This window comes from Zingiber officinale, chromosome 4A, assembly GCF_018446385.1.
Source record: "Zingiber officinale cultivar Zhangliang chromosome 4A, Zo_v1.1, whole genome shotgun sequence".
Classification (NCBI taxonomy): Eukaryota; Viridiplantae; Streptophyta; class Magnoliopsida; order Zingiberales; family Zingiberaceae; genus Zingiber; species Zingiber officinale.
In genome coordinates, this window is record NC_055992.1 from 155,677,798 (window position 1) to 155,701,998 (window position 24,201).

The following is a 24,201-nucleotide window of genomic DNA, read 5'->3' on the forward strand; positions in this document are numbered from 1 at the left end:
AAATTTATAAAATTTGAGCCGAACTTAAATATATTTGAATTTTTTTCGAGCTGAACTCGAGTCCAAATTATTTAGTTTGATAGTTCACGAGTTGCTCGCGAGTCTAAATATTTTATTAATATAATATAATTATATATTAAATAAATAAATTTTGAGTTTTTCAAGTACTTATTTTTGAACAATAGTTCGAATAACGTATGAACATATCAGAATCTTTTAGCCGAACTCGAACCCGAGCTCTGATTCGAGCTGAATCAGAGCTAAAATTTTTAAACTTTTTGAGTTTGAACTCAAATATAATTAATTCGAGTCAAATTTGAGCCTTAGATTTTTCTTCATATTCGGCTTAATTCGATTCGTTTACACCCTTAGATAGGAAGCTGATAGTAAATTGTATTTTTATTGAATGGATGAGGAATACAATGATGATTTAACAATTAATTGTCCTAAACTCTTCATGTAAAGTTTCAACTTTGCTGTCCCTATGTCAAAGAATATTTATTTCAACTTCTTAATCTACACTAATTCATCTAATTCACTATTTGTGTACAATCTTATATAATTATACCCAATTAAACTACAAATATATTTGATTTTAAATATTTTGTACCTAATAAAGTGGATTATATACCTACATATATACCACATATTCATATATACATAGATGATGTTGATCAATGTATTATAGATAGTGCTCAATTAAATAGAAAATATACTAGATTTTAATTAAAATGATACTGAGTTAATTTACCACATATCTAAAAATTATGTGCATAGGTAGTGTATTAGATTTGAGTTCAAACGATGTTAAATTTAATAGAAATTATACTCATTTTGGTCGAATGATATTTTCTTTTAGACTTTTTATATTTGTATTTTGTAACAATCCCTCAAAATGTATACATAGAAAGTGAATTAGATGAATTAATATGGATTAAGGAGTTAAAATAAATAATATGTGATATAAAGATTAACAATACAATTGAAATTTTGTACGGGAATTTTAGGACCATTTACCCATGATTTAAACAGATCAAGAAAATATATTTTAGTAAAAAAGATACTCCAATATTATCTTACAGATCTATTCATGACCTGAATATTAATTTTTTATGATTTATAGTATAGTATTTAAGTTAAATATATATATTTTAAAAATAATACTGCTCACGGTATGAGATACTGGATAACAAAACGCTACAAATGGAATTCACTTTTAATATTAAATTAAAATAATACTCATTTAATATATTTATCCAGGACACCCAATGAGGCGATTGCCTTGTGGTCCGACGCTTAGATAGCTGATGTTCTGCCATTTCCACTTAGCTCCGCTCCCCAAACAAATAGCCCTAACCCCAAATCCTCCTATCCCATCGGCGCCATGGTCGTTGCTCACCTTCTGACTCCCTGCTTATTCTCTCCCGTTCACTCCCCTCGGCGACTCTCCCGCCTCCCTGCCTTCCGGGTTCAGAGGCGACGCGCCCCGTTGGTAGCCAGCCGTCGGCAGAAGCCATGCCTCGCCTGTGGCGCCGACACTCTGGTCGCTCGATCAGAGGGGAGCTCGCAGGTCCTCCCCTCCGACAAAGTTAGGGCGGAGGGAGCGGAGCTCAAATCCTGGCTGCACCAGCATGGATTACCGCCGTGCAAGGTTGACCTTAAGGAGAGACCTTCGCATGACGGGAAGCATCGGCCTATTCATTACGTCGCGGCCAGTGAGGATCTGCAGGTAGGATTTTGTGCGTTGTTTAGACCTCCTATGGCGTCTTTGTTAGCTTCCCTACTTTTTATATATGTTATGTTTGATTTTTCCTGGCAGGCGGGTGATCTTGTATTTTCGGTGCCGAACTCATTAGTAGTGACCCTGGATAGAGTTTTGGGAAATGAAACCATCGGTGAGTCCGCAAGAGAATTTTGTAGTTTTTGGACTTTCTGCCAACTATATAAGCACTTCTTTGAAGATTGGACCTTCATGTTCTTTTTGAGAATGAATTGCGCAAGCAGATCCATAGCCTTGCTACTTACGTAAAACTGAAGGGAAGTGACTCTACATGCAATGTTGCTGTCTTTCACTTAAGTCTATGAACTCTCACCTCATGTATATAGGAAATGCTAGATCTCTCAGTGTGGGCTATTGTTTTGATTCATGTAAAACGAGATTGAATGAAATATTGGCCTCCAAGTTCTATGTCAGCTATTCAAAACCAAGGTTACTCAACAGTTTTTTTTATAAATAAACATATGGTCATTTAATGCTGATCATGGGAAGTGGATTATTCTGTTGATCTTGAAAGTGGAGGGCATGATTCATGGTAGTTAAATTATTATGATATTTTCAATGAGAGCGAAACTTTAGTTGTCATACATAAAGTAGATACAGGAGTGATTTACAGAATGTGAATGGGAAGCAAACTTTTGACCATGTTGAACGATCCTAGATTTTATTATCTAAACCTATCTAATTAGTATAGTGATAGTTCATTGATTTGTATTTTTTTTTACTTTGTCAACTTATCTAGCCATTCAGATTCACTATGCTCCTCTACTACTGTATTTTTTTCTAACTTGTTAACTTTTCTAGCCATTCAAGGTTCATTATGTTCCTCTATTACTGTGACTCTATGAGTTCAATAAAGAGTGCAATTATAAAGATTATATGAGTTCGATCAACCCCCTATGGCTTCCCTGCTATTCATTTGATCAGGCTGATAAAAGGTCTTCATGAAAGAAGATTCAGAAGTTGTCAATGGTGAGAGGATTTATCATCCTACGTAGTGTATTTTCTTGTGTGCCATTCATGGTTGTCAGTATTGGTACTTGGTACGAATATTGATATTGAACATTCCAAAAATCTCAGTATTGGTGTATTTGGTCAAGTACCTAGTTGGTAGGATTTGTGAGATCGGATTAGTGAGAAACAAGTGTGTATGTATGCATGTATATATATATATATATATATATAGAGAGAGAGAGAGAGAGAGAGAGAGAGAGAGGATTTTTATGCTCCGGACCTCTTGCTGCGGACGCCGCCTGCCACATGTGCATTTCAGATTTTTTTTTGACTTTTTTCGGCTTGTGGTTATGCGATTTATGGTTTTTGCCTTTAGGGTTTAGGGGTTGAGTTATAGTATTAAACACAAAATAATTTTCAAATTGGGTGTGCGGCATTAGGTCCTTAGCATATCAAAACTCTCTCTCTATATATATATCTTTTAAAAGTACAAAATCAGTTCATTCAATGAATGAGATAACAACAGAAATTCAAAAACCCTATGAATAATTCAGCTTATATCATATTATTAGATTATTAACCACACATGGTATGTAATCAATTATAACTCATATAATGTTAGTATGATTCATATCAGCATTGTATACATAGGAGTTTGTATGTTATTTAATTAACGGTAATAACTTATTTGATAATACAATTAAATTAAAATTAATACCAAATTTTATTTATTTAATCTTATGTTTAAAATTATTCCTAATTAATAATATTATGTAGTTTTTAATATTGATTAAATAAATAATTTTTTAATGTTATTGTCATCTATAATACTTTAATATTGTTAATATTCCTAATTAATGATATTATAATTTTTATTATTTGTTAAGTAAATAATTTAGTTATTTATATCATTTTTAATAGTTCAATATTAATAATGAATTCATTATTAGAACATGATTACATAATAATGGCAATATTCGATACATGCACCATATCTTAGCAATAATCTAATTGAAAAGTACTTAATTGCCTCTTCTCTTCATGTTCTTTTAAAATTACATCAAAGACATTTCCATATAAAGTTACATTGAAGATGTCTTCCATATGGAGAACAACATCCCTTTAAGTCGCGAACGTCTTTGCTTTGAATCAATCTTCATGGACTTTCACTTCCTCGTTCAAATCAACCTTTATCTCTTTTGAAGGCTTTGGCAATCTGAACACTTCGAGCGCTGTCTCTCATTTTTACATTGCAAACTCATAGGGATCTCTCTGGTAGTGTGGCAGTCCTCATATAGTGGATCTTGTTACTTGTGAAAGTAGACCCTCATTTTTCATATTCTTGATTCTCTAGATCTACAATATCCAAGCTAGACTGTTTGGATTGGTGAGAGATTGGTCAATTTAAACCTAATCAATGAATCTTGTTGCATATCAATAATTTTGTTCAATCTTCCCTTTGATTTTGTTGACGTTGAAATATCAAAGAATTCTAGTCATTTTTTTTCAACAATCTTGAGTTGTTCTAAGGCATGTTCTAGAAACCTGCTAAAATCAAATTAGCTATTGTTGATCCCAATCCATTGTAGATAATTTGTATTGAGATCACTTTAAGTGTTCGGTTGACACGACCGTAACATATTGTTTCACCAATAAAAAAATTGGCACTGCACAATATGAATACTTTTTTTGTGCTGCCTCTAGAACAATTCTAGCTATGATGAATGAGGCTTGTCCTCATGTCAGCCTACGTTGAACGAGATAGAGCAGTACAACGAAGAAAAATACTCAACCCTACACTTTTTGCTCTTACCAATGTTGATGAGGCAGTACACAATTTCAATTTAATCTATCATTAGGTAGGAGGAGGTAGGAGGGGTGTGATAAGTGCAAATGCACTGCGAAAGGGGAGAAACTTGTGGAAGCAAATGTTGGTGCTAGAGTTGAAGAGGTGAGGGAGTCAAAGTACTTTTATCTTGATTATTTTGGTTTACAAAATAGGATTTGAGATTCAAAAAGGGTGAGTGTGGATGGGGGTTACACATAGGTGAAGATGTGTATGTTATGTTTGTTCTAGTGAGATGTGGGGTGGGAGGAGGGTGGGCCACTTAGGTCATTGGGAGTGGAACACATGGGTGGGTGGGGAAGGAATTAATATAGTAGACTAATAATTAATATATGATTGAGTACAATGACGTAGAAGGATTCATATAGCCGACTTCACTTAGTGGGAGAAAAACTTGTTGATGTAATTAAGTTTATTAAGTGCTCCCATTTGATGTACCACACTCATTTTATATTGACAAGCGATGTCATTACTTGATGCGCTCATTATATTTTTATAACATGATTTCTAAATTCTTAATTCAATAGATTATCTCATTGGTAGTTTTATTTTTTTGAGAAAATATCATTTTGTCCCCATTGTTTAGAATATTACATTCACCCCCATAATTTCTAAAATAGAAACCAAATGCTCTTGTATTAATGCTAATAGAATGATCACTATTAATCCCACATACAACACACATGACAAAGCTAGGTGGAAGTTCGAGAGGGTAAAATTGTGATTTCACCCTACTACCTTAGATTTTCTTGTTGAATTTGTCATCATGCTTTCTGAATCTTTCAATTAGTTAACCTCCTTAAACTGTTTTAGGCCTCATTACAATCTCTTCTTAAACGAGCTCAAATCTAAAAAACTTCATTATTCACATGTAGGTATGTTTGTAAGGATTTTGTTACCTCCTTTTTCTTTCTATTTTTATATGATTTGGGCACCGTATACAATCTCACAATGACTGATTTGGGGTGTCACTTATAGCTACTGATTGATAAGCATCAAGTTTGACTAAATTTATAATTTTACAGACTTTTTTTTATTTGGTTTTGCACATTTAGACTATAAAGGAAGCAGATTAAATAGAAAAATTTGCTGGAAAGACTAATTTTATATATTCACAAATGAAGTTTAAAAATTTCTTCATTTGCTGGTAGTTGATTTAAATTTCCACTTCTTTGTTTTTTTATGTTTGATAATCGTTACATGGGTATTATATATTGATTCATAAGAAAACATCAAATCTAGAACTACTAATGTGGGATTAAACCCAGTAAATCAAAAACAGGATTTCCTCTAACACTACTCAAGATGGTGCATAGATATCATCTATATTTTGCTTGTTACATAAACTAGATATACTCTCGTAAACATAAAAAGGATAACACTCCCATGTGAAATAAATCTTAATGAGCTGATGGAGCATGTAGTCAGTCAGCTCATGAGGGTGGTGGTGGCTGTGCTTTTTTTTTTTTTTTTGGTAAAGGTAAAAATATATATAGATGTCAAAATAACAAACAATCAGACATACAATCAATGGAGATCCACAAAATGGTAGACATGTGTCTGTAGTTTGTGGAACATCCTATCAACATGAGGTACATCACTCTCAAAACGACATCTATTGCGGCATTCCCACAAAAGATAAATCATACATGAAACAACAAGGTATTGCGCTTTCATGATGCGCCGGTCGCCTCTATAGTGCTGCTGCAGCAGTCTCTCCATGGTTCTGACCTCATGTCGACTGTCTAGCCATCTTCTTACCTTGTTCCATAGGAGTCTAGAAATGGAACACTCAAAAAAGATGTGTGCATTTGATTCATCATACTTGCGGCACAAATAACAGCTGCACAGCCTTTGTCTGGTGCATACGGAAGTCTATCCGCCGTCCTCAACTTTCCATGAGGAAGCAACCAAACAATAAAGCGGTGTTTAGGTGGAGTTTCTGTCCTCCATATCACTGATGTCCAAGAGGCCACTGGCCCCTTTGGTCGAAAGAAATCGTACGCATTTGCGGTCCAGTTTTTCTTGCAGCAAACCATTCCAGAAGCCTCATATTCACTGCTTCTTGCCCATTCAGCCCCTGAACCACTTGGTCTCGGATGTCAACAAGCCACTTAGCCAATGGGGAATCCGAGGGTTTCGAGCGCCATTGCCAAAAATCAATTCCTTTGATGTAGCGGTGATGGACCCATCACACCCATAAAGAATCCGTCTTGCATTGGATGTTCCAAAGTGTCCAACAAAGTAGAGCATTATTCCATGCTTGTAGATCCTGAAGTCCACATCCTCCTCCTTGTTTAGAAAGACAAATCTTGGCCAAGGGGATTGGTGTATGCTTTGAGGACCAAACAAACGTTCGACATATGCCATATATCTTATTAATAACTCCACAAGGTATGGGAAGTATAGCGAGCCAATAAAGCTCAACTCCTTGTATGACTGATCTGACCAACTCCAAGCGCCCATCTAGGATAATGTGTGCTTTGGCCATGCATTTATCTTTTTCATTATTGCATCAAGTAGCGGTGGCTGTGCTTGCTACTATGTGAGATGCAATTGTTGCTAGGCTGCCAGATCACAAGGAGAATCTGGTAGTGATAATGTTTGCATCCATTTGCTGCATATCACAAGCAAAGGTTCGCAATGGTGGTGCCTGTGTATATGTAAGACACAGATGCGAGTGATGGAGGAATTCACCTATGAAGGTGTTGCTCAATCATTGATGGGAGTTGCAGTTAGGCTTTGAAAGCATCTGATCTCTTGGCTTTGATGCCATGTAAAATTTGGGAATATGCAAATCTTCTATTGTGTTTCTTCATGAAGGGATAAGCATTACATGGATAGACTCATGATAAAATCCTACTGATAGTGAGGGACTAAAGCCACTAGACCAATAACTGAATTAATCTAATACCTCTAACATCAACAAACAACAATAATGGAGAAAAAGATTTTTTCTTCTTTCTAGTTATTGAAACTTACATTGTGAGGCATTTTTCTGCCCCATGTTGAACATTTGGTGAAGTTCTTCATACAGTTGAGGCTACTCCTTGTACCTGTTTTAACTTATTTGCTCTGTGTTTTTCAGCTGAACTATTGACCACAAACAAGCTATCTGAATTAGCTTGTTTAGCACTATATCTCATGTATGAGAAAAAGCAAGGAAAGAAGTCATTCTGGTATCCATTCATCAGGGAACTTGATCGCCAGCGAGGAAGAGGCCAGCTAGCTGTAGAATCTCCTCTTCTTTGGTCTGAATCTGAATTGGCCTACTTAGATGGCAGTCACACAAAGGTAATTGCTATTCAGCCAATAGACAGAAATTGTACACATGTTACTTTTAACCTGGGAATATGCTTAGAACTCTGTCAAAGCTAAATGATTAGTATTTATAAACATAGATTGCAACTAATAACCATTCAGGCAGAAGTTCTTGGAAGAGAAGAAGGAATAAAGCGAGAGTATAATGAGCTGGACACAGTTTGGTTCATGGCTGGATCTCTTTTTCAGGTCTTCTATTAATAATCAGAGTATCAGACAAGTCTGCAATGTTCTGATTAATCTTTTAAAATTTATTATGAACTTTCATTTTCTCACTATTTTTTAGTGTGATACAGCAATATCCCTTTGACATTCCTACGGAGGCTTTTCCATTTGAGATTTTCAAGCAGGCATTTGTTGCAGTACAGTCATGTGTTGTTCATTTGCAGGTAAATTGTTTTGTAATTAATTTTATTTTGCTGATGTAGATCAGTGAGTTGCCACCAAAGCATTATTTGCTATCAACATTATTCTTTCTGGTTGGTTGGTACATTTTTTATGAGATGACGGACTATGTTTGCTTACCATGTAAACTGGTTGCACTGTCATTCACAGTGGGGTAAAAATCAATGATCTGGACCTACTAATTCCTCTGCCCACCGTTGATGTGACATCCAATAATCCATGGGTTGCATTGTTTTGTTAACTGATTACTAAATGCATCAAAACTAGTATTTGTTGTGTGTTATTTGCACACGTTTTATTTGGCAAATTGTGAGTAAAAAAAGATCGAATCATTTTTTAAAAAATTAGATTAATTTTATGAAATATAGCTGGTTTCCCCATCAATTACAACTTGAGTTTGAACGAACACAGGGGAGATAATCTTGTGGCTCATTTGAATTCTAGCTTAAATGGATCAACCTCCCAATGCTCAAGATGAGTCATAAGATTGACTGCCAGGCCTACTGTCGCTTCCTATTTGCCACTAGCTAAACCAATCCCTCATCCATCTTTATTGTTAAATATCAACAGGGAGAAGTTATTACCTATCGAGAGAGCCATGCTTGACCAATAGTAGCCTCAAAACCCCCTTTCTACATTTCAATAGTGTATCATTACTTAATAACTTTACATTAATAATATTTTTTATTATTTATTGTAATATATTATAACCATAACTTGTTTGTTAAAATAACAAAAATATTAATAACAACAACAACAACAATAATAATAATTCTATTGTTAACAAAATGATAGTTAGAACATATATTACTATAAGGAAAGTATGTACACTATCTATGCATCTGCTACAACTCAAAAGGGCAACTTGGTGCACGGAGCTCTCGTCAATGCATGGTCTTGGGAAAGAGTTTATTGTATGCAGCCTTGCTGTGCATTGCAAGAGGTTGTTCCTAAGACTCGAACTTGTGACCTTCCGGTCACACGACAACAACTTTACCGTTGTGCCAAGGCTCCCCTTCTGCTACAACTCAAACTCTAAAAAAAAAAAAATCTTTCCAACACTATATAAGATTTAAAATCACAAAGGAATGTCACTTATAAAACCAATTACTATAGACAATTCAGCCAACATACCAGCTGAAAATTTCAACCATTCCAATTCAGCTCACACATACACTTTGTTTGCATATGCATTCTTAGGAAGCACCATCAGAAACCATTACGTTCAGCACTTCACAGTAGCAGAAATTAGCCATCACCAACGGCAACAAAAAGAACTTTACAGTGTTCTAAGACAAGAACTAAGCAGTGCCTTCTACAGAATAATGTGAAAGACTCCAGCAGGGATCGACCATTAATATTGCATCAAATACGCCTTGAAACAGAATTGACTGCAACTCCAGTCATCAAATTTGACAAATTGCTCCAAACATGTAAGTATTACTTATCTATCATGACTACAAAGGAGGTTTGTGTGGACCGAGTGAGCAAATTTAGGATGATCCAAATAGCATCTTGGTCCTCATAAGTAGCCTTGTTCATCCTTTTGCTTGCTGCTGTTGTTTCAGTTTTTTTTATCATAACCACACTTTATTGTAGTGTTTGGGGCACAATAGAGGGAGGGCAGCCTACAAGAATTTGGGGCCATTCAAATAGGCTTTCTGGCTGCTAGAGGAAAAGAAAAGTGATGACTCTGTAGTGACTGTTTCATCTTTTCCTGCCCCTATGTATTAAATGAAAGCTGCTGTCATAAATAGCACAACGTTAAATAGATGAAGTACTTTTGGTTATTTTCACCATATTTTTGCTGCAGTTATGAAGCAGCTATCTAACAGAAACTTCCAAAGTCTCCCACAATCTCATGCTGGCCACTTCCTTGACCTTGCATTTGATTATTTTTGTCACAGTTATGTTTTCTACATTTATTGGTTAATTTTACTGATGATCTTGTATTGGGATATTTATGGAACAACCATACTGACATGCATTGGAAACATCAAGTGCATTTTTGAAAGAAAAGAAGACAATGGAAATTATTTCCATTTAGTAACCATATTTTGAATTAGTCGTTTATTTCATGGCCTTGTTGAGTAGTCATAGACATTGTTTGTTAAGGTAATTGTTTTCCTCAAAAGCATTTTCTAGGAAAATAGCTTAATGTTCTAGCATTTTACATGGTTGAACACTATTTATGGGCCTTAGTTGTTAAAATAGAAATAAAAAAGCATGAATCAACTAGAAGATTCAACCTTATTATAGTTTTAACATAGAATAATTATGTATTATTTTCATGTTATCATATTACTTTTAGATCCACTCTGAAATCAAACATACTCTCTCAAGATGATAAGCAATGAGTAAATGAGTAAATGTTTCTCCCTTACTCCATAGATAAGAATCTATCCCTTAATGAGTAAAATCTTATCCAAAAGTAGAGCTTCAAATCCACAGATGAAACTTTTCATTTGCTTCCTAAGCCTTTTGGTGTTCCTTTTGACACTGGTATAAGAGGGAGGATGATTACATATTTTTTTTGTGTGACCATTCATTGTCAGATGATCTACCAAACAAACCATGAAACAAGGCTGAATGACTCTTTTTAGGTATTTAAATCGACCAAAAATCAATGTGTTAACCAACATCCAAAATATGACAGTTAAGAGATATCAACGTTCAAATCTGGGCAGTATTGGTTCATACAAACCCAAATTTAGTCGACAGAAAATGTTACAATCCAATGCGTGTCAACTAAAAACTAACTTTGGTCAACACACCCAATTTGGTCAATCAAACACAGATATTTGGTTGACCCAATTTGTGTCAATGGATGAATCAAGTTGTCTCAATTTGTTTGACCATCCAACAGCTAAGAGTCAACCTATTAATTACCTTGTAGGATCTAGAATGAATTTCCTTAGAAAACAAATTCTGTTTATGAGCTAAATCCTATAATACAATTGATATAACAGTTAATTGCCCTAAACTCCCCATGCAAAGTTTCAACTTTGCCGTCAGTCCCTATGTTAGAGAATATTTGTTTCAACTCCCTAATCCACACCAGTTCACCTAATTCACTACTTGTGCACAATCTTGTATAATTATATCCAATTAAACTACATATATACTTGATTTCAAATATTTTGTACCTAATAAAATGGATTATGTACCTGCACATATACTACATATTCATGCATATAGATGATGTTGATCGATCTATTATAGATAGTGCTCAATTGGATAGAAAATATACTAGATTTTAGTTTGAATGATTCTGAATTTTAGAGGAATTATACCTCATTATGGACTTTTTGTACCTATATTTTGCCACGTACTTAAAAAATGTGTGCATAGGAATGATGCTGAATTTAAAAGGAATTATACCTCATTATGGATTTCTTATACCTATATTTTACAACGTACCTAAAAATTGTGTGCAAAGGTAGTGTACTAGATTTGAGTTTAAATTGTGCTAAATTTAAGAGAAATTATACCTTATTTTGGATGAATGATATTGCCTTTTAGACTTTTTGTATCTATATTTTGTAATAATCCCTCAAAATGTGTGCACAGGTAGTGAATTAGGTGAATTGGTGTTGATTAGGGAGTTAGAAACAAATATTTTCTAACATAGCGACTGATGGCAAAGTTGAAACTTTGCATGGGGATTTTAGGGCAATTTACCCTTAATCTAACCCAAAACAAGCCCAATATTACAACTATTAGCACATTACACATAGGGCTTTGAGTTCTTCAAGCTTGATGGCTACCCACAAGTTTGAACTCCACACGACTTACACATAACTCATGAGCTCTATCATCTAAACTCGACCACTTAATCTACAGTTTACACAATTAGTGTTGCACAATAAGTAAGCGATCAAATAGAATGGGTTAGACTTAGATTGTATTACCAAACCATCATAAGTCATAACACCATGGTTGGACTTATCCACAGGCGAAAAATTATTATGTCAACATTGTACAAATAACTATACACCCAATATATGCAAAGGCAAGTATCCACCTAGCATTTAACATTTTTCCAACATGAATAAAACATGTACCCACTAATAAGAAGTCATGCAACCAACAAATAAGCAAGCATAATAATGAACCTTAGTCTCGTCTATAAAACATAGTTAAGCATCACCTCTATCCTTCTATAGTGGTTTTCTTACATATATTTATTCCAATCTTTTTAAAAGGATTAGCCTTGTTCACCTTTTTATCCTTTTTGGTCTAATTGCCAAGGTGTGTAAAGAAAATACTACATATTAGTCGTTCTACAAGAGAGTGGAAATTTTAACATTTTCAATATGAGCACTACAATGGTCAAACAATCTCAAAATTATGTAAAAGTGAATAGAAGCGTAACTATCATTATACATTCTTTTATTAAAGAAAACACCCAAATTTAACCATATGAAAACAACCTAATTTAGCATGGAACTCCATGGTAATACAATCATGCCACAACACACCTTGTTCATGCTAGCCTTTGTTTTTCCTCTTTTTGAATTTTAAAACACCATTTTAGGCTTCTTTTAATATTTAGGATAGCCTACTTGATCCCTACAATCTTTGAGATTATCATTTGATTCATGCATAAGATTCTTATAAAAATTGAGTTCGACAAAGGAGAACACCTACACTATTAATTACCTCTAAAAAGGTACAATTTGAGCCTTTAAAATTACTTTAAACCTCTACTAAATTTCAATCCATAAAATAATAGCCAAAGCCAACAAGGAAGTATGATTTTCATGCTTCTCAGCATCAAAGTTGTAGGGAGGTTTACAATGAGAAGATCTTAATCCCTTCAACTTCTTTTCCTTAAAAAGATCAATATCATCAAATTCATCAAAAATATATGTCTAGGTTTATCCAAATAAATGAAGAAGAAATTGGGTAGATTTTCACCTTAAATCAAAGAGGAAAACTCCTCCAAGGGTGCTCCCCTCTTCCACAAGAAGCCACAAATGCTTTGTTGTTGGCTCTCCTCTAAGGAGGGAGAAGAGGGGAAGGAGAGGGATGTTCTCTATGTTGTCGACAAAGGTGGGGGGAGGGGTGCATAACTTTGGAAAGAAGAAAAGAAATCACTGGATGAAAAGAGGTGTTTGACCTCCAATTGATAAAAAAGAGAGAGAGAAAACTCCAAGATTTAACCCAAACTACATATTATTATGATCAGATCTTGCTTCAATCATATCTACTCAATTTGCCTCCAATTGATGAAATTTTAGCCAAATGAATGTTAATTATGCCATTTAGTTGAAGGCCTCAACACCAAAATAAATAATAATTAGTGCAAATCAAGAATATTACAAAACACATTTTCTTATTTTTCTTTTTCATTCTAAATATCTTGGCATTTACCTGCAGTTCCTGTTGACATGTTAGAGATATATCTATTTCATGAGAAAAATCACGTTATATGTTTTGTTCTTTTAATGGTAATTTTTCAGACTTTTTTTGATTGTCTTGTTTGTTTATTTCATTTATAACAGAAGGTAACTTTGGCCAGAAGGTTTGCATTAGTTCCTCTGGGACCTCCTTTGTTGGCTTACAAGAGCAACTGTAAAGCAATGTTAACTGCTACTGATACTTCTGTTCAACTAGTAGTTGATTGTCCATACAAAGCTGGAGATCCTATTGTCGTATGGTAATTTTTTTATTTAAAAAATTATACTTATTGTAGATGTTATTCCTTTTCCAACTAACCATTGCTCTACCGTGTTCTCTTTGTAAATTTGCAAGGTTATATTCACTGATATCTCAACTATATTTGATAGGTGTGGACCCCAACCAAACTCTAGGTTGCTTCTCAATTATGGTTTTGTTGATGAAGACAATCCTTATGACCGTATACTAATTGAGGTGAATCTCACATTGACTCATCTCGCTTTGCTAGCACCTCATTTGCTTAGTCGACTTGGTATAACTTTCTTACATATGTGGACTCCAGGCATCTTTAAATACAGAAGATCCTCAATACCAAGAAAAGAGAATGGTTGCTCAGAGAAATGGAAAGCTATCTGTCCAAACTTTTCTTGTATGAGAGCTGAACTTTTTTCCTCCTAAATTTCCAAGCAGATATGAGATTGCCTCTTTTTTCAGGTGCATGTAGGTAGAGAAAAGGAAGCCATATTAGAGATGCTGCCATACCTCAGATTAGGCTGCATTTCCAATGCAGCTGATATGCACTCTGTCATTTCTTCTCAAGGCCCTACATGTCTGGTACATTAGCCTATCCACTTGGTTCTTTTAGTTTGAAGACTGCCATTTCTTGATTTCTTGGATATTTTGACCTTTCTGTTAACAGTGAAAGTTCTGAAACTGTAACAATCACTTGAATATGCCTTGTTCATCATTTATTATTTACAGTCGGGAAACAAAAAAACGTAATTCTTAAATATTTAGGTTATGATCAATGTATCACATAATCAAAATTTCTTAATATATGTGGTTAAGACTTTTATTTATTTGACAGTTGACTTATATATATGTTTGGTTGTGCTTATAAAAATGTGCTGAAAGCATTTTTCTAGCGTTTTGTTGACAATGTAAGATTGAAGAAAAATGTGATTACCCATGGTTATCCTATTTTTGAATTTGTATTTATCTAGTGTATGTAAATGTTAGTTTTTAGTTTAATATTTTATATTTATAATGTATTTTTTATTATTTAAGTTTAATTATGCTTATTAGTTTCATGATGTCTATATATTTTGTAACTTCAAGTGTCTTTTTTCTTTTTGGCGTGGACCAAGTATGGTTCAATTTGGGCCGACTTGAGCCCATCCCTTTTTGAGATTTGGTAGTGTTTTAAACTTTTAATATATTCATATTATTGGTTTTGTATTTTGTGTAAAAATATTTGGTAGATCATAACTTATGAAAAAGAGGCCCCAGCTATCTTGACTGCACTAACCAATTGAATCTAAACTGAGAATCAAACTGTTAAATGGTTTTTTTGGCTCAATCTTTTCAAGAAATCGAGTCTTATAGGTGAAATAGAAGTGATTTTTCTTAACCTTGAAATATGCTTTTATTTGACTGAATAAGTTTCCATTCACTGAAGCATCGCTTTCTACCAATCATCCAAACAAATGATGAAAACTCTTTCTTGGCAATTGCTAAGAAGGTTAAACTTATGCCAATTGGTGTTAATCTGCTTTACTATGCTGGGAAGCAGTAACATTTGTTGTCTATTTGAGATATCCAAGCATTTGAGGTGTTCCTACTTTGGCATGGAGCACTGACAAAGCAGCAAGGCAGATTTCTAAAAGCAAAAAATACTGAACACTTTCGTATGTCTACTTTCCTGGTGTCTAAAGATTCAAAATATCCTGGTTCTAAATGAGACATTGAGAAGTCCTAAGGATGCCATGAGGAAATATTATTGACTGACTAGTCATTCACAGAAAAAAGAAATGAAGACAAATTAAGCCAAAACTGTGATTTTGTATTGCGCAGTTTCTTTGGGTCCATTTCTGAGACATGGAATGAAGCTTTTGTTGTCTCTCATTGTACTTATTCTGATTCTTGGTTGTGACAATTGGAAATTGCAACTCAATTAGTTTTTTGTTGTCAATCCAAAAGGTTAGTTTGTTTGCTAGTTCAATCGAGGTGATATGATGCATACTTGGATAAGTTCACAGTTTCTTTTTCTTGATAATGGATGCTGCTTGGAATGCTTGCTTGTATCACTTGTGACAGAGTTCATGTTTGTACAACATTTAGTTATTTTCTTACAACAGTTAAGCCCATGCATGGAGAGAGCTGTGCTCGACCAACTTGTAAACTACTTTGAGGCTCGGTTGGTGGCCTACCCTACAACTTTGATTGAGGATGAAGATATGGTAATGACATTGCAGATAGTACTTATTCCATAGTATTCAAATATGTGCTAGTAAGCAAGTTGGTATCCTTTGATTATCAGTTGGCAGATTGCAACCTGGATCCGAAGAAGCGAGTTGCAGTTCAACTAGTTAAATTGGAAAAAAAAATGATTCATGCTTGTTTGCAGGCCACTTATGATTTTATACATGAATTACCAGATGACACAATATCTCCTTGTCCAGCTCCTTTCATGCCACAGTTGAAAATTTAGGTATTTTACTCTTGTTTCCATTCCAAATTAGTCGATCATATTGAATCATACTCAGAAGCAGCTAATCCTTTCAGGGATAAAGAAGATTATAAGTAAAGCTCTTAAGCAGCATCAAATCAGCATCGCATAGATGGTTTAAGACACCTAACTTTCTGAGTAAGCCTATAAAAAATGAAGTTCTAAATCTATTTGGATTATGCTTTATCAGCTGCTATACTAATATATCATAATAGTTTCAATTTCTCCTAAATTCAATGATTCTTGATAGATTCATATTAGTTAGAATGAGGATGCTCAAAAGTTGTAATTTGTGCTGGGGTTAAGGATGGTAAATAGGAAACATTAGTTTGCAATAATTGAAGACGCAAATGCTAGCCTCCTGCTAATGCAATATAGCAGTGAATATGAATATGTAAAGTGGGTTCAAAGATAGGCGGGGAAAATTGAATGGTAACTTGAGCATATTGGGATATGATCCCAAAGCTTGAAACCAATTAGATTATAGTTCTCACACCCCACTAATGAATTATAGTAAACACATTCTTTATTAAATTGACAACATCACATAGTCAAGGTCTCAACCATCTTTCTCCAAAACAATTTTCACCTAATTATGGATACAATACCTTTCTGAATTTCAATCGTTACAACTAGTAACTATTAATCTTCAACTGCAAATTGATGATGCATTTCTGATGTACCTCTGCTTCTCTCTTTTTCCTGCCTCTGCTTCATCATTATATTTTAAGGCTAGATGGCCTTTAATTTGACCACTCTAAGATTGTCCTATCTTCATGGAGTCAAAGATATCAGAAACGTTGGATTGTAGTGGTAGCATCGGACATTTTCAAGGATTTGGAGTATTCCTTATCCATCTTGATGCAACAGGCTAATCCAAACCTGGTGCTGTTTAGGATGAGGACAACCACAAATTAAATTAGACTTTCAATAGTTGAGACCATAGCATCTCTATATTGCTAGCTAGTAAGGTTCAGAACCTATTGGTGGTTATGGTACCCGGCTACATGATCTATAACTTGACCACTCCAAGACAGTCATCTTTGTTAGTTGGTCCTAGGAAGATCGTACCGGTTCCACTGTACAAAAATTTTGTACAAGTGTCGAACCTTTCCTAACAACCTATTGTGTTCTTTAGAAATTAAATTCGGAATCGCAAACGGAACTTAACATTATTGATTCCAAATTTAACTTATTTGTTCTTAATGGTTTAGGCTTAGATCGTAAGCAGAACTTAACACTATTGATCAAAATTCACCTATGTTATAAATTTTATTAAATATTAATTTTGGAAATTGGCTCCCACGTCAAACATGGCGAGGCACATGACCTTCTTGGGTATGGGAGCATCCACCACTGCCTTGACAAAGCCTCTTAACGAAATTCAATATTTAATTTCCTAAAATAACATTAGGTTTAACCAAAAAGAACAATCGAATCACAAATTCGAAAAACAAAAAAAACACAAACTCGAATCACAAATTCGAAACTCTAGAATCATATGCCTCTTGTGTTTGGAATTCATACAAAGAAAACTAGTATGATGCGGAAAATAATTACTAGTTATACCTTTCTTTGTATGTAACGACCTCTTGATCTTCTACCGTATTCCTCTTCTTATCTCGAACATTGTGCGGGCAACGATTTACCGAGATGAGAACCACCCAAGCCCTTCTTCTTCCTCACCAAGTTTCGGCCACCAAAACTCCTCAAAGGATGTAGAGGTTCAACCACCACCACCAAGCTCCAAGGGATGCAAAAAACAAAACCTCCTTTCTCTTCTTCTCCAAGCAATATCCGGCCACCTTCCAAGCTCCAAAGGATGAAATGTTTCGGCCAAGGAGAAGAAAGAAAAAGGAGAAGGGAGAACTAGAAGGGCCGGCCACATCACCAAGGAAGAGAGGAGGAGAATAGAATAGAATTATTAGCCATAAAGTCACCCCTATCCCATCTTTTATAATTCTTGGTCTTGGCAAATAAGGAAAAATTAAATAAAATCTTTCTTATTTTCTTTGCCATGAAAAGGAAAATTTAATTAATTAAAACTTATTTCCTTTTCTTAAAACAATATGACCGACCACCTCATAATCCTAAACAAGGAAAGTTTTAACAAAAATTAAAACTTCCTAATTTGTTTCCGGAAATTTTAAAATAAAAATTTCTCTAATAATTTATCCCTTCATGGTTGGTTATAAAAGAAAATATATAAATTAAAATTTCTCTATTAAAACATGTGGATGATTTCCAAAAAGGAAAGTTATCTTTAAAATTAAAATCTCTTTACAATCTACAAATAAGGAAAGATATCAAATCTTTTCTTAATCTTTTGTAGAAGCTTATAAAAGGAAATATTTAATTTTAAACTCTCTTTTTAAATCATGAACATGGTTACAAAAAAGGAAAATTTTATCAAATTTAAATCTTCTTTTCAATCTACAAATAAGGAAAGATATCAAATCTTTTCTTAATCTTTTGTAGAAAGCTATAAAAGGAAAGATTTAAATTTTAAACTCTCTTTTAAAACCATGGAATCCACATAAGAAAAATTTTAAAAATAAAATCCTTTTAATTTTATTGTGGCTGGCCACCTAAGCTTGGACTCAAGCTAGGGCCGACCACCACTTGGTTCATCCAAGGATTAACTTGGCTGGCCCCTCGCTTAGGCTCCAAGCAAGGCTCGGCCGGTCACCTTAGGATGGGTATAAAAGTGGGTATAGGTGGGTATAATACTTTATAAATAAGAGGCTACGATAGAGACCGAGAGGAGGAATTGGTTTTGGTCTTCCGATGAAATTAAGCTTCCCGTGTTCATCTCGAACACCCAACTTAATTTCATCAATAGTAATTCATTCTACTAAAGAATTATTACTGAACTACCGCACCAATCCCAAATTACATTTTGGGGTCCTTATCATGAGTGTGTTAATCTCCCCGTGTGTAATATGTCGAATGCCCACTAATTAAATGAGTTACTGACAACTCACTTTAATTAATATCTTAGTCCAAGAGTAGTACCACTCAACCTTATTGTCGTGTCGGACTAAGTCCACCTGCAGGGTTTAACTTGACAATCCTTATGAGCTCCTCTTGGGGACATTATCAGCCTAGATTACTAGGACATAATTTCCTTCTATAATCAACAACATACACTATAAGTAATATCATTCCCCAACTTATCGGGCCTATTGATTTATCGAGCTAAATCTCACCCTTTGATAAGTCAAAGAAATAAATACTAAATATATGTGCTTGATATTATATTAGGATTAAGAGCACACACTTCCATAATAACTAAGGTCTTGTTCTTTTATTAAGACAGTATAAAAAGAACTTACCTTAAATGGTCCTGCTCAATACACTCAGAGTGTACTAGTGTAATTTATCAGTCAAGATAAACTAATACCTAATTACACTACGACTATTCTAACGGTTTGTTCCTTTCCATCTTGTCGTGAGCAACTGTTTATAATTTATAAAGAACTGATAACATAATCGTCTATGTGTGACACCACACACCATGTTATCTATAATATAAATTAATCGAACAATTACACTTAACTGGTAGATATTTGACCAATGTGATTCTTATTTCTAAGTAAATGTTTATACAAAAAACTAGGCTTTTAGTATACATTCCAACAATCTTTATTGAGGTGAATATAAATATCAGGTTGCGGTTGGACATTTTCAGGGTGTTAGCAGCAAACCCCTATTCGACAAAGGATTTGTGATATTCTTGGTTCATCTTGATGCAACATGCTAATTTATATGGATTCACAACAAATCTTAATTTATATTAAAAATTCTAACATGATATGATGCTTTAATAAATAACCAACCATTCAGATTTGTTATAGAATACGATATGATACATTGAAATTTGAGTATTTCTGACATTAAAACAATATATGTTAAATATGATTATTTAATGCCCAGTTATTAATAGTATTAGTTTATATAATTAACAAATAAAATGATATTAGTTATTAACCATGACAAATATATAATCATAAGTTCAATCAGATAATTAACTTGAAATATTAATTAGTGTTGCCATATTTATATAATTATAAACCTTATTAGATAATTAATCTACAGTCCGTTATAAATAGTGTTAGACTACTATCTTCCTTAGTATATATATGATTCATCTATGCCTTTCATATCCATGTGGAATGACACTTGGATGTTCACACTTTGAGTGGACACTCAATATCCTTGTTCGTCACTTGTAAAATATACTAGACATAGTTGTATTAGATAACCAAAGTTAAATTGTCCCTATGAAGCAGGATATAACCAGAGCTGTGTTTATCACTTGTCTAAACATGAATCTTAATCTTTATTTCTTTGTAAGGGTAGACATAGCTTGAATAGAGCTCAATGGAGAACCCAAGTACGAGAAGTTGGCTTGATTACAACAACGATGATTGATGAGATGTGCTAGTTTGTTAGACACCTAGACCCAAACCCATGCGTATTCTTACTTGAATCTGAGTAACATGGAGATGCAAAAATAACTGAAGGAGCCAAAGAAACACATCAGAAAAATATTAAATTTGGCCGGAGGACATAAAATTAGGGAATGGTAAAAGGGTGAAGGGGGATTAAATGGTAGAATAAGAGAGGGCCACCTAACAAATTAGATCCTATCTTTATCGGGATATGCAAGTGGGGGTAGAGATGAGGAAATGTAGAGGAATAGGTAGTGGCAAGAAAGGAGAGCTGTAAAAGACTGACTTGCTAGTTTGGAGAAATATGTTATTGTGAGGTGAGCAGGAAAGAAATATCACAGTTGAAGGTGGAAAATTTAGTTGATTTTGATATTATGGTAAAGATTTAATTAATTGCTAATTTGACATAGGATTAAAGGTAGATTTAATCTGATTAACTGATAATACTATTATCTCAATTAAATTAGTTAATAATTAATCACTTAGCCTGACGACAATAGTAATAAACTGCTACATAAATAAGGAATATAATTAATCCTATACACACTAGAACTATTAACTTGATATATTAAACATTAGCAATATAGTAGTTAAATAGTAACACATTAACTTCATATTATTATATTACTAAGGGCACCCCGGTGCACGAAGCTTCCGCCATGTGGGGTCCCGGGGAAGGATCCATTGTACGCAATCTTACTTTGCTTTTTGCAAGAGGTTATTTCGAGGATTCGAACCCGTGATCTTTTGATCACATAGCAACAACTTTACCGTTGCGCCAAGGCTCCCTTTCATATTATTATATTACTAATAACTAAAATATGATTAATAATTTGATTGTGGCATTACACACCTAATATTATTTGCCATCTCATACATCAAAAAAATTTCATTTTAATGTTATTATTTTTAGATTTTTCTATCAATTTCAGCGGTATCCAGAATGAACAATAGTTGGGTATTTTCATCACAAAACTTGATTTTAAATCTGTGATTGTGCATGCATGGGCAATCTGCTGTTCTGTTGAAAACTGTAATTTAGGGGGGAAAATAGATTTTAAAATAACGGTTTTGATATAACTTACTAAAAAGAGGCTTCACACGATTTATGAAAAAAATGGGCTTTTCTCTGTGAATCAGCTTATGACAAAGGCAATGTATGGATGACAGGTACATTTTGTTGGAATTCTATTACTAATAATAGGAACAATTCAATACATGTAAGACAAATTGTTACAGACAAATTGTTACAAATGGTGTTACAAATGATCTTGATAATATAGCTGAGTGCCTAAATTCTTGTTATTGGGTTAGCGCCTTATGCAAATGATCATGTTGAATAATTGGATTCCGATGTTAATTGTTAGTTTGTTAATAGTTTATTTATCTTTGTTGTATTTAGTGTGTTTAGTACCTTTATTCTATTGGTAAATGGATCTCTGCTTGGTCCGATACTAATATTGATAGTATTTTATTTAAAGAATTTAGGTACAATCAGCATGTCTAGTTCACTACATATCTGAAGCAATATGCACGAACCTGTTCCATCTCTGTGGTGTTCCAAGCTTAACCTGTGATTTCTTTTTTGTTGTTTCAGAGTGAATGTTCGTCTGATAACGTATCGTTGCCAGTAAATACTTCCGTGTATTGAAAAGTGAAAACTGATTTCTAAGGTCATGGGGGCAATTGCAGTAGCTGCGTTGTACAAGTTAGGTCTTTTTTCAATACTTGCAAAGATGCTTCTTCTATATGTTTTCTTATTACTGCTACGTATGTGCATACTGTTTTCGATAACTAGAGGACCCTATTATTTTATTTCTTGTACATATTGTTGTACATAAGTGGGGCGTCCTATTGTTGTTTCTTTCTAGTATTGCGATTGTGTTGTGAAATCACTACTGATTCAGTTTGTTCAATTGCATCTGATAACTGGGCTAGTTCATGTTTGGCATGCCTACCTTATTGTTATTGTTAGTTTTTTTGTCATCATATGCTTCGTAATTGTATTGAGTTGGTACTAGTGCAGGCATCAAAATTCACCAGCTAAATTTCCAATGTCATGTACCCATTTTGAAAATTTTCAATCCTTGTCTAGTTTTTCTTTTATGAGGTCATGCAAATCCACTAGATGATTTTTATTTATTTTTAATGATATGTTGAGGCAAGTTTGACATGGAAGAATGACATTGTTCTGTGACTAATGAACAACAGTGTCTTGGACTCAGCTTGGTTGATATCTTCTTTCTACTGGGGAGTGGTTATGGTGAGGAAGAGCGTTAGCATATTGCTCTTAATCTGTATTTTTCAAGAAAAGGTTAATGGTCTGCTGTTTCTTAGGTAATTCATGATTTGCTTCCACAATATCGAGCTATTTGATAAAGATACAATTTGTTGTAATTTTTTAAATTTCATTTGCTTTTTTACCAATGAACATTTGGTCTTTTACAGCAAAATTGTTGAATAGATAGTCTACGGAGAAAGTGTGATTTTAAAACTTAGAATAGATAGTTTACCGAGCAAATGGGTAGTGATAGTCACTTTTGGTTTAAAACTTATTTTTGCCCTTAAGAGTGGAAATAGATCAGCAGTTGAAAGACAAAGGAGGGAAAGAGGAAACCAGTGAAGGAAGGAAGAAAAAACAAAGAAAGGGAGGAACTCCCAGGCCGGCATTGCTACTAGCTTGCAGTGACTTTGCCTCTACTCACAACAGCCTTGCTGCGATTTGCAGCAGCTAGACAGTGACTGTGACTCTGTGAGCTTGCGGGGGCTAGCTTCGGTCATGAGCTCTCAGTGGCCTTGCAATGGCTGTGAGCTTGCAGGGTCCTAACCTAGTGAAGATGACTTTGGTGGTTCGACAAACGAAGAGGTTCGTGTTAGAACTTAAGTCATGTTTTTTAAATTCAATAAACATGAATAGATGAAGCCTGTCTTTTCACTTCTCTTTTAGAGTTTGTAGGCCTTCTAAACACTCTAATCCTCTTTTTAGATGGTGCAATTGTCTCAATGAAGTGTGTGTAGGGACCTCAAGGCAAATACAAGCACCGTTGATCTTCCTTCCAATGTGCAAGGAAGTTGGTCCGATGGTATGTGTGTCTAGAAGAGGTGTCTTTGGGCAGCGATGAAGGAAGACCCTTCAACGGAAAGGAAAATCATTGCAAGCTGATGGTATTAAGGTGGCGATGCAAATGACCAAGAGGATACTCCTTTACAGGAGTCGGTTTTTTGCCACGTAGTTGAGGGAGCAATGCAGTTCCCTAGGAGCAAAGGAAACGGTGTAGTTCCTTAGGAGCAAAGGAAAATAAAGGAGGATAGA

General features: G+C 34.4%; 1 protein-coding gene across 4 annotated transcripts; it reads left to right on the top strand.

The window, feature by feature from the left end:
• The first annotated feature begins 1,278 nt into the window (after nucleotides 1-1,278).
• LOC121971796 (ribulose-1,5 bisphosphate carboxylase/oxygenase large subunit N-methyltransferase, chloroplastic-like) lies at nucleotides 1,279-22,839 on the top strand. Of its 4 annotated transcripts, XM_042523233.1 has the most exons (14): nucleotides 1,668-1,729; nucleotides 1,820-1,895; nucleotides 2,582-2,749; nucleotides 7,666-7,871; nucleotides 8,001-8,087; nucleotides 8,195-8,287; nucleotides 13,811-13,965; nucleotides 14,096-14,180; nucleotides 14,269-14,355; nucleotides 14,421-14,540; nucleotides 16,064-16,165; nucleotides 16,246-16,416; nucleotides 16,491-16,572; nucleotides 22,486-22,839. In XM_042523233.1, the coding sequence occupies exons 3-12, from the start codon at nucleotides 2,722-2,724 to the stop codon at nucleotides 16,414-16,416; spliced, it is 1,134 nt and encodes a 377-aa protein (XP_042379167.1). In that variant the 5' UTR covers nucleotides 1,668-1,729; nucleotides 1,820-1,895; nucleotides 2,582-2,721; the 3' UTR covers nucleotides 16,491-16,572; nucleotides 22,486-22,839. The 4 variants fall into 4 exon arrangements, with proteins under 4 accessions (XP_042379164.1, XP_042379165.1, XP_042379166.1 ...); XM_042523230.1 differs by lacking the exon at nucleotides 2,582-2,749 and having other exon boundaries at nucleotides 1,279-1,729; XM_042523231.1 differs by lacking the exons at nucleotides 2,582-2,749; nucleotides 22,486-22,839 and adding an exon at nucleotides 22,370-22,464 and having other exon boundaries at nucleotides 1,279-1,729.
• The last annotated feature ends 1,362 nt before the right edge of the window (nucleotides 22,840-24,201 follow it).

Coding starts and splice junctions, on each gene's coding strand:
- LOC121971796 (XM_042523230.1), top strand. CDS start 1,385: ATGGTCGTTGCTCACCTTCTGACTCCCTGCTTATTCTCTCCCGTTCAC. Junction 14,181..14,268: donor ATGACCGTATACTAATTGAG/GTGAATCTCACA, acceptor TGTGGACTCCAG/GCATCTTTAAATACAGAAGA. Junction 14,541..16,063: donor CTCAAGGCCCTACATGTCTG/GTACATTAGCCT, acceptor TTCTTACAACAG/TTAAGCCCATGCATGGAGAG.